At 42.4% G+C, this 9,997-nt stretch overlaps 3 protein-coding genes across 3 annotated transcripts; all 3 read right to left on the minus strand.

The window, feature by feature from the left end:
* Positions 1-280: 280 nt before the first annotated feature.
* med28 (mediator complex subunit 28) lies at positions 281-2,175 on the minus strand. The gene is made up of 4 exons (XM_077571699.1): positions 1,924-2,175; positions 1,666-1,732; positions 1,459-1,571; positions 281-1,155 (listed from the first exon to the last, which is right to left on the minus strand). The coding sequence occupies exons 1-4, from the start codon at positions 2,080-2,082 to the stop codon at positions 952-954; spliced, it is 543 nt and encodes a 180-aa protein (XP_077427825.1). The 5' UTR covers positions 2,083-2,175; the 3' UTR covers positions 281-951.
* A 479-nt stretch (positions 2,176-2,654) lies between these two features.
* lap3 (leucine aminopeptidase 3) lies at positions 2,655-6,714 on the minus strand. Its single transcript, XM_077571698.1, has 12 exons — positions 6,505-6,714; positions 6,292-6,407; positions 6,134-6,188; positions 5,785-6,050; positions 5,486-5,650; positions 4,749-4,907; positions 4,559-4,683; positions 3,734-3,822; positions 3,545-3,647; positions 3,391-3,470; positions 3,201-3,313; positions 2,655-3,112 (listed from the first exon to the last, which is right to left on the minus strand). Exons 1-12 carry the CDS (start codon positions 6,598-6,600, stop codon positions 2,926-2,928), a joined length of 1,554 nt encoding a protein of 517 aa, XP_077427824.1. The 5' UTR covers positions 6,601-6,714; the 3' UTR covers positions 2,655-2,925.
* An 850-nt stretch (positions 6,715-7,564) lies between these two features.
* On the minus strand, positions 7,565-9,487 carry clrn2 (clarin 2). The gene is made up of 3 exons (XM_077569758.1): positions 9,235-9,487; positions 8,076-8,255; positions 7,565-7,833 (listed from the first exon to the last, which is right to left on the minus strand). Exons 1-3 carry the CDS (start codon positions 9,485-9,487, stop codon positions 7,565-7,567), a joined length of 702 nt encoding a protein of 233 aa, XP_077425884.1.
* Positions 9,488-9,997: the final 510 nt, after the last annotated feature.

Genomic DNA, 9,997 nt, shown 5'->3' on the forward strand with positions numbered 1-9,997 from the left:
TAGTGTTGCTGATAAAAGCACTCACTGAATTTCATGCGATTAGCTCATCATAGCTTTTTTTTTTGTCCTCTCATCCATCTGTGAGGAGCGCAAACCGAGACAGACGATAGCTGTGAAGACATCCAGTACAAGCCTTTCAAGGTGTGAAGTCAACCAACCCATCTAAAGCGACATATCAGGAAAAGAAAAAACACAAAGCAAAAAGAAAACCGCAGATTCTAGCAGTGTTAACATGAGCTCATTCAGACACGGTGTTAGGAGTGAGGCACACTGCAGCAAATGGCCTTTAAATCTTTAATACATGCACTTAATAAATAAAATTAAAAAAAAACACATTTTGCATCACATAATTGTAACTTACATTGACCATCATTGCCCATGGCCAAAGGTTTACAGGTCATGTCATTACACAAAGAAAAAAATATTCATAAACGTAGTATTTTTTTTTAATTTGGGGCCACACAGAGCGCTCATGACAGAAATAGTCACAGAATACCGAGGATAAAGTATATAAGAAATAGATGTTGATTTCATCATATTTATTTATGAAATTTGTATTGGCCAGTTGAGACCTTGGCAATGAACCTCAGGTGGCCCTACACTGGCACATCGTGGCCACAGGTCACCGGGCCACTGTTAATGCAGAACTATGAATCCTTGCTACTGTAGCTCAATTTTCTGTATCTAGTGGGTCATCGCACCACTTGGCCTCAATGCATATAAAGCCATAAGCAGACAAAAGTCAACCTGTAATGAAAATTTGGCAGGCCTGACCTACACAGGTCTACATCATTTTTGGACATTTCCACCATCTTCCTCAAACATACAACCATCACCTTGTATGATCTGTCCTTGGCAGAGGTAATAAAACTACGAATCTCCGGTTCTGTGTACTTCGTCAAGCTTGGAGCTTCATTTGACTTGTGCGAGGAATAGTCCACATGGGTCCCATTAGTTTGGCTTTAAAGGGGCGGGAGGCAAACTGGCCGAGGCCTGCTCCAGGAAGGCCAAGGGTCCGGGCGGCGGCAGGTCGCTGGGCTTGCGGTGCTGCACGCTGACGTCCTCCAGCACTTGCTGCCAGTGGTGCAGCTTGGACAAGTGCTTCTGCACCAGCATCTCCTTCCTCTGGAGCTCGTTGCGCAACTCAGACACATCCTGGACGGCACAGCGAGAGTGGGAATGATTTTTTTTCTGACAGCTGACAACAAGCAACTAACTCAAGTGGAAAACATGCTATTATTATTTTAGTCTACTTGAGGTCACCATCATGATGTTATACATTGTAGTATCTGTGTGTGTGGCTATTTTTCACTACTCAAAATAGACACAACAGCACAAATGTCACTAAGGTTGCTTGTTTTATCTGTGCAGTATATATGCAATGTTGCAAACAGTCAACTCTGGTGATATCAGAAAAGTTAAAGTTAGATAAAAGAAATATTAATTACAATACAGTACCTCTTTGACCACCTGCTCTGGTTTCTGCACAGACAGCTGCAGCCTCTTCTGCAAGAAGAAGCACTCCGTCTGCCGGGCCACGTCCAGGAACTTTTGTATGCACTGGTCCACGCCTGGAAGTTGGAATAATCATAAACTAAAAACGTCCTAATAATCACAGAGACGTGAGAATAATGTTACCAAAAAAGAAACGAGAAGTTCACCGACCGGTTCGGATCTCCTCCTGGTCAGTTCCGTTCACGTAGTCTTGGCTTACTAAAGATGCGAAACATGCCTGGAGAAGAAATGAAATGACGAAATCTGATTTATTTATTTTATTTTGAACTCAAAGAAAATCATTTAACAACCCTGCAAAGCTGCTTAAAAATACACCAAGTTGGTATAATTACACGAGAGACAGTTAAGCTAACACCAGTTAGCACTCTCGGCTAGCTTTTGTTAATTATTATTTAACAAGTGTCCCACCTCGAACGAGGCTTCCAGTTCGTCCACCAGAGTATTGCTTCCCTGGCTCCGGTTCCCCGGTACGGGAAAACCTGGCTGGCCCGGGCCACCCGCGCCTGCGACGGGGTGCGCGGTTGGTGGTTGTTGTCCGGGGAACATACCGCTCATGGACGACGCCATTAAAAAGCCTCCGGATTCTGCATACACATGCGCGAATACGACTACGTGGCCGCCACCTTGGAAGGGGCAACGCACGGATTTTTTTTCTCCTTCTACTATTAATGGCAACATATAGGTGCATACCGCCACCTACTGGACAAGAGCGTGAAGCACTCATCCCCTTCTCCAACGCACGGATTTTCATAATATAATGCAAGCCAAGCACGGACATGTGGATAGCCAGGCCAAGACTTTTGAAGCCGCGAGGCCGCCATATAACGCCTCCTCCTCCCAAGAAACATTTCTCGGCATACGATCCTATACTTTAGAGTATCAAAATTGGAGAACATTTGAGACAGTATTTAGTAGAAACAGCATGATTTATGATGTTTAAAATTTGTTAAACATAAACAAGAGGACTTCAGACAATTAACTTTCCTTAAATACATGTATAAATTATATGCTTAGCGATGTTTACAGGAGGAAACTTGCATTTTTTTTATTACTATTCTTTCATCAAAAAAAAAAAGGCATTACTTCATAAAAGTTCATTTTTCTGTGGGTAAATGTTTTTGCACAAAGTTAAAAATCAAGCATTTTTATACTGTTTACTTTTCTTTTTTTTCAATTCTTTTCTCGCAAACATTTCATCAGTTGCTCAAATGCACGTTATCCATCCTAGTGGACATGTCACCAACTGCTTGAAAAATGTATGTTTAAAAAAATACCTAAAGAATAATAAAAAAAACAGTTGAGAAAAAAATCCTGACGTTGGTTATCATAATTTGTGCATGAAAGTGTTAAATCAAGGTACAGGAATTACTCGTTTCACGTCTCCTCAAGGGGTGGCATTTGTAAATGTGTTCATTTATTGTGTGCCAACGCGGCCGCAAACTCCACCAGGGTGCGCGTGGGCCTTCCCGACATGCCCTTCTTCAAGTACGGGATTTCATCCTTGTTGTCCATCACTCCTGCGATGTCCAGATGAGCCCAGTGTGGCGAAGTGACAAATTCCCTCAGGAACGCCGCCGCCGTGCACGCGCCGCCCGACCTAGCAGGAACCAAATGGGACGCCATTTGAGAATATTCGTCTCCTTTTCTGTTTTTGATGCATGGCGGGCGCTCGGCGAGATACGCACCTGCTGTACTTGCCGATGTTGTTGAGGTCGGCCAGCTGGCAATCCGTCACCTGTTTGGTGTAATGCTGGAACAAAGGCATCCGCCACACTCTGTCACCTGTCACGATACTGGCCTACGTAGACAACACACACTTTTTTTGTTAACATCGGCGCTTAGAGGTTGGCATGCGTGTGTGTGTGTGAGAGAGACCTTATGCAGCTGCTCCCACAGCCAATCAGAATTGGTGAAGACTCCAGTCGCCGCTGAGCCCAGCGCGACGTCCATGGCGCCTTAGCAAACATGATCACAGTCATACTGTATGTGCATCGGAATTACTCGGCGTCGAGAAGCCCGGAAATCTCACCTGTTAGCGTAGCGACGTTGACGACGGCTCTGGGGTTGAAGGTATGTGCGTAACAGAGAGCGTCGGCGAGGATAAGTCGGCCTTCTGCGTCGGTGTTGTCCACCTGCGCGTACAGACAAGATTCAAAGTGGACATCTACCATCCATTTTCTATACATCAGAATGACATGGCTTCAAAATGTCTACCGACCTGGATGGTTTTCCCGTTCTTTGCTGTTACAACGTCGCCCGGTTTGGTTGCCTTGCCGCTGGGCATGTTCTCACAAAGGGGAGCCAGGCCTAGTGGAGTAAAAATAAATAAATAAATAACTTGTATATTTAAATTGTGCCTGAACATCAAGTGTAAAATTAAACAACCAGTTAATTAAATAATTGCCTATTTCAGGTGAATTTCAGTGATCACAAAATAAAATGTTTTCATGCTTTACTTTTTCAATAGAATGGATTAGAGGTGCAACAATTCATCAATTGTCAAATTAACTGATAATTACTTTGATAATGAATATTTTTTGGGGAGACCTTGTTTAATCCACTGTTGTTATTTAGTCTTACACTTATACAGTTTTTTTCCAAAACAAGACATTTGCAAAAAAAATCTGCTTTTACGTTGGTAAATATTTATAAAAAAAATTTTTTAATACGATTAATTGAGAAAATAATTGGCAAATTAATCAATTACTTAAAAAAATTGTTAGTTTCAGCCCTAGACTGATTAATAACTAAAGAGCTATTCAGCGAACCTAGATTACAATCAATGTGATGAGATGGCAGCTGTTGATTACACACACACACACACACACACACACGCACACACACACACAAGTATGGCTGGTCGTTGTGGAAACAGAACCCCGCCTCCAAACTGGAGTGATTTTAACCAGAGTTTGCTAAGTGGATCTAAAATAGGATGTAAATCTTGCCCCTTTGTGTACATTCATTAAGACACCTGCTTAAAATTTAAAATTGTGACGAAAGAGAGAGTGCGAGAGCGAGAGACAGCGAGAGCGAGGCTCACCGATGATGTTGATGGGCAGCTTGAGGGCCGCCGCCGTGACGACCGCGGCGCACACAGTGGCGGCTCCGCCCATATCGGCTCGCATCATATCCATGGAAGCGGAAGGCTTCAGTGAAATGCCGCCGCTACGAAGACAGAATAAATTATACGCAAACGCACGAGTCGTCAGGGTGCGTTTGTGGCGGTCTACCTGTCGAACGTGATGCCCTTGCCGACCAGAAGCAGCGGCGCCTGGGCACCGTCTGGTGAGCCGTTGTAGTGCAGCTCCAGGAAGACAGGGGGCTCCTCTGAGCCTCTGGACACGCTGAGAAACGCACCCATCCCTTGCTCTTCGATCCATGCCTGAGCTCTGAGGGTAGGAAATGTATTGCAGAACAGTTCAAATTAACCTACTTTGGACAATCCAACAATATAACTGGCACATGTCATTCTTACCCCGTGAATTCTGCCTAGCAACAAGTGGTCAGCCCAACATAATGTTGGCTTAACCATGAAAAACAAACCTAAGACTTTTTAAAGAACTTTTAAGGCCACTTTCATCCATTTTAAGAAATCTAAATATGAACCATGTTGTAAGATTTAGATTTTTTTATTCAAATTAATATTATATATTTATAAATGTATTTTTAAAATAATTAAAAAAAATAGGAACAAAAGTACCAAAAAAATAGGGAAAAGGCGCTATTTACAGCATTGTACTCTATAAAAACATTTGTACAGTAGTATTATTAAATAGTAAAAATTTTGATTTTGTCCGTGTAAGAGGCAATCATACCTGCTCAATTGTTTGCATTTTTTTCCCACTATCCATTGAAATACTGCATTAAAAAATATATTTTTATTTTTTCTGGTCTGCATTATTCACTACAAAATAACCCATGTCTACTACAAAAAAATTAATAAACAGCAATAAACATCGTACCTTACCTCTTATGGACTACAACTCGGTTGCCATATTGAGCTAGCCGCTCTTCAATGGTCTTGGCGAAAGTGGTGGGAGTGATGTGATTGGCTGGGGCTTCCATGAGGAGGCGGGCTAGGTTTTGGCCTTCGGCGTACAGCACTCCTTTCTCCCACGCTGCCACTTCAGCACTAAATGCAACCGAAGACACATCCAGATGAGAGAGATACAGATGCATATAATCAAATGCCATAGTAGCGTAACCCGAACAGAGTCGCTGTCTTTGACTGGAGCGACCACAAATAAATGACACTCCTGGTCGTACCTGGCATGAGGCTGCACAGTCAATTTGGGCTTTTTCTTGGATTTCAGCTGGTCGTACTGAAACAGGCCCAGTAAGGCGCCCTCTGCTGCCGCTTGAGGGTCGCCGCAGTCGTCCACTTCCACGTAGTTCACTTCCAGGTCCTGAAGAACCCTGCAGCCGGTTGACACAGCCTGGCGGATGTTCTCCTTGGCTGAATCCCAGTTTTCCGCCGTGCACACGCCTGCCGTGACATCATCCAGGCCAACCACGGCAACACATGGGAAGTCCTGGATGACAAAACAGCCGATAAATAAGTACTTTGATTGCAGTTATATGCCTGTTTTTCTTCTATAGACATGTAATTCCCCACCTTGTGGACTCCATAGAATACTCTGCTTTTCCCCTTCTTGAGAGACGGTCCAGAACTGCAAAGACATATTGTGTGATTAATATGAAAAGACAAAGTAAGACGCAGCAATAAATGACAACGCAATGTTGGTACTAAATGTGATTAATTTATTCACTGACATTTTCAGTAATTCGGACAGCTTCCCAGACACTTTGCGATCAAAACCTTCTGCTGCCTCCGTCAAATGAAGACTGCCCTCATCTCCTTTTTTCTCAAAAACTCCCAGCACCAAACCCTGAAGAAAGGGGAAACATTTAAATGTATTAAAAGCTGACGTTTTTTGGAAATAGGACGCTGGCGGAAAAAAATTGAAGCGTTTATGAAATGCTCACTTTTCTTTCCATCTGGAGACTTTTCGAGGAACAAAATGTCCGACAGCAGTTGGTCCGCGTGAGTGACAGCACGGCAGCTCTCCTCATAAGGAACATATTCGATATCTCGATATTATGTGTGGGGACAAAGTACAAAACTATAACAGTGCGCGGCGTCAAAGGTCGCACACATGAGCCGGAAAGATACAGCGCCGATGAAGGCGCTTGATTGGTGACGTCATCATCGAGCGACTCCGGCAACCACCAAAAATCATTAATAAATAAATAAATAAATTCCACGTAATAATGATTACAATTTAAATATTGTTAAATAGGTTGTCTATTAAATATAAAATACAATATTAATTAATTATTAATGTATTTTATAAGCACCCCAGTACTGTACAAGACTTTATTTTTGTGTTTGTACTTTTTACATTTTAATTTTTAACAATTTTACCCTAAACCCAGACAAAAAATTATCATTATTATTATTTTCTATAAGGCATACACATTAGCTGAAGAGAAAATGCAACAAAAGGGCTGAGATTCCTACCCCAAAACTCAGAAATTCAAGGTAGAGGTGGTAAGCACTCGCACTGCCAATGCAATTAAGATACAGTAATACAATCATATTTTGGGTTACAGTTGGGAACAGTTGTTTAGCTTGCAAAATATATGCTTCTTTGGCCATTTAAACTACCACTATCTAACAACAACAACAAAATCACGTTTCTTTTATCTGATGCAGAGGACATTAAGGAGGAATAAACTCAATAAATAATAGATGCATAAACACTTACAAAACAAATGTCCTTTGCAACTTCAATGTACGAACAACATACAAAACAAGGTCAAAAGTGCTTTTACATTTTTTCATATCTCATAGAATTCTGTGATCATAATCATTTATATTGGCCATCACGTTTCTGTTGCAGTCTTCAGATCCTAAGTGTGATCCTTTCACAGTCCATCTCTACAAACTACAGAGGAAATCACATCCAATTCTCCTGTAAAGTCATGTCTACTTGGCAAATTTCTTGAATGCAAACAATCACTGGCACCATCTTTACTGTAACCTTCAGTAGAGCAAGTCCAGTGAGGAGATGGCTGGCTGCTCAGGCATCTTGACCTCTGCTTTGGGCAGCTTGATTCGGCTCATGGCGACCACTCCGCACACAGCGAGGTGAGTGGTCGCGCTGGCCACGCTCAGCCAGAAGGACCAGTCAAGCGCGTCGTCCAGGACGACCAAAGTAAAGAGGTTCTCCCGGTAGTTGGCCACGCGCTCTGTGAGGCTGTGGTGTCTCACGGCTGCCAGGAAGCAGACAGCGGCTAGGGTGCCAAAAAAAGCTAGAGACACAACAGGGGGAAACGTTTTAGGTATACAATAGGGCTGAACAACTTTTTTTTTTAATGTAATTGCTATTTTTTCCCTCAATATTGCGATTGCGATTTAAAAAGCCATCATTTTTGTCAAGAGCTCTCTTCTCATATTTTTTTTCTCAAAATTTTCATTACACGAGGCTTTTGCCTGAGCAACAAGTCACCATGCAAGACACATGTCTAGGTAAAACAACACCAGAATCTCGTACCGGCGATGACATTCCATAGGTAGAGTCCCTTGTGACCCTTGATGCTTTGGTAGGGGACCTTGCGTGCGTTGTAAATGCTGAAAGACAGACTGACCAGCGCAAAGAATACGGCCGCCAGCAGGAAGAGGATCACCATCACGTGAAGGCCGCCATTCAATGTACGCACCAGCTTCGGGAAGACTATAATATACACGTACACACATTGGGTTATACTTTCATTTAAAAAAAGCCTACTAGAACAGCAAGTTTATTTTTGTGTTAGAAAATGCACTTTAAATGGTGGCAGGTGTGTGTTGACTCGCATGAGTTTGAATGCTGTATTCTGAACACAGCCACGTCCACATTTAAGAGGTGTGCATACTTGAGCCACCTCATTATTTTACTTATTATTCCTAAAAGACTTGATTTGGTTTTACAATTGAGTTGTACAGGTTATAGGTCACATTAATGGGGGGCTGCCTGTATCACAACTCTGCTATTTGAACAGGGGTGTGTAGACTTTTTAAATCCACTGATCAGTAGCTAAATTAGGTGACCAAATTATTAAAAACAGCTCTAGTATAGTAGTATTGTAGAGCTGTCACTATTGAATATTTTTTATTAAATAAGTTCACAGTTCCGTCCATTTACCATTTACCATTCTATTGATTATTATTATTTTTTCTTTCTTTCTCAGAGCTCAGTATTGTTCATTCGCTATTGATTAGTCCATCGACTAACCCAATAATAGGATAATATTTCCTTTTGCATTAAAGTGTATTACAAAAACATTTCCCCCGCTTGCTGTTTATCAACCAGCTATTGTTGTTTATTTGGTATTGTTTAACCTTTAAGAAACAGATTCAGTTACTGGTTCTGTCATTGTATTTCAATAAAATCAGATAAATGTCTTATTTCGAATAGAAAAAAAGGTAATCACGCTTCTTTTGTGAAGGATTACAGAAATCACAATATTAGAGGCTGATAAAGAACTTGGAAAATTTTAAGTTAAACACTGGCTCTAAACGATTACTCGACTGTAAAAATACTTGTTGATTATTTCATTAATTGTCGATTAATCCTGTTGATCTACGAATTACCGGACCCATGTTCGTAAATGTGAGTCAAATTAGACTTCAAAGTTTGCCACACATGCAGCCAGCCTGCTTTAACGCCTTACTGTGGATTTTGGAGCGCCTGGTCCCAAGCCCGCATTTCTTGGTCTTCCCTCCGCGGAAGAGACCATAGTAGACGTCCCCGGTGAACATGTCCAGCTCTGGATGGGACGCATTGACAATGTCGACGCCAGTTTTGCACAGGATGCGCCCGGTAACCCAGCGCTCCGTGGACAGGGCCACCAGCAGGAGGGCCACGGATCCGACGCAGAGCACCGAGGCCACCGAGAAGCTTATCCGTTTCCACAGCGATGGCATCCTTTGATGACGAGCCCTGCGTGTTGCCCCAGGAGAGGGAACCCCGCACCGGGCAGCAACCGCAGCCGAGCGCCGCCGGCCACCTCCTGCATCAGTTTATCCGGCGGGCTGAATTAGAAAACGGAATAGTTGTTATAAAATGAGAGGTGTTGGCACGCTTGTAACTAGGGAAGGAGAAACCGAATCTATGGCGGTCAAAGGGATCACTTTCTGGGAAGAAACTCTATCCTGCCTGCCCCGTTGCTCTTCAGCAGGAGGAATAAATAGCAAATTGCCTTTGGGAGGCCTCTAATTGGTGACCTTTAGGCATGGCGCCGATATAAAAAGCATACGCATGGGTGATTGTGTTCATTCAAATCCGAAAGGTTACAAGTGCATTGTCCCCCCCACTCCATTTACAAGATTTATACACATAAATTGCTCTAGCAGGGGTGTGCATATAGCGGCCATATAAAATGAATACAAATAATAAAAAAAATTAACAGTGTATAATGTTTTTACAACTATATT

The sequence above is a fragment of the Vanacampus margaritifer genome, chromosome 7, assembly GCF_051991255.1.
Source record: "Vanacampus margaritifer isolate UIUO_Vmar chromosome 7, RoL_Vmar_1.0, whole genome shotgun sequence".
Taxonomy (NCBI): domain Eukaryota; kingdom Metazoa; phylum Chordata; class Actinopteri; order Syngnathiformes; family Syngnathidae; genus Vanacampus; species Vanacampus margaritifer.

What these genes read in the sequence shown, in the direction of transcription:
- med28 (XM_077571699.1), bottom strand. Translation starts at nt 2,082, where the DNA reads ATGGCGTCGTCCATGAGCGGTATGTTCCCCGGACAACAACCACCAACC. An exon ending in AACTGGAAGCCTCGTTCGAG is followed by an intron (nt 1,733 to 1,923) that starts GTGGGACACTTG and finishes TTTCTTCTCCAG; the next exon opens with GCATGTTTCGCATCTTTAGT. An exon ending in CAGAGCAGGTGGTCAAAGAG is followed by an intron (nt 1,156 to 1,458) that starts GTACTGTATTGT and finishes TGTGCCGTCCAG; the next exon opens with GATGTGTCTGAGTTGCGCAA.
- lap3 (XM_077571698.1), bottom strand. Translation starts at nt 6,600, where the DNA reads ATGTTCCTTATGAGGAGAGCTGCCGTGCTGTCACTCACGCGGACCAAC. An exon ending in GCTGCCCATCAACATCATCG is followed by an intron (nt 3,823 to 4,558) that starts GTGAGCCTCGCT and finishes TTACTCCACTAG; the next exon opens with GCCTGGCTCCCCTTTGTGAG. An exon ending in AGAACGGGAAAACCATCCAG is followed by an intron (nt 3,648 to 3,733) that starts GTCGGTAGACAT and finishes CTGTACGCGCAG; the next exon opens with GTGGACAACACCGACGCAGA.
- clrn2 (XM_077569758.1), bottom strand. Translation starts at nt 9,487, where the DNA reads ATGCCATCGCTGTGGAAACGGATAAGCTTCTCGGTGGCCTCGGTGCTC. An exon ending in CAGGCGCTCCAAAATCCACA is followed by an intron (nt 8,256 to 9,234) that starts GTAAGGCGTTAA and finishes TGTATATTATAG; the next exon opens with TCTTCCCGAAGCTGGTGCGT. An exon ending in CCTATGGAATGTCATCGCCG is followed by an intron (nt 7,834 to 8,075) that starts GTACGAGATTCT and finishes TTGTGTCTCTAG; the next exon opens with CTTTTTTTGGCACCCTAGCC.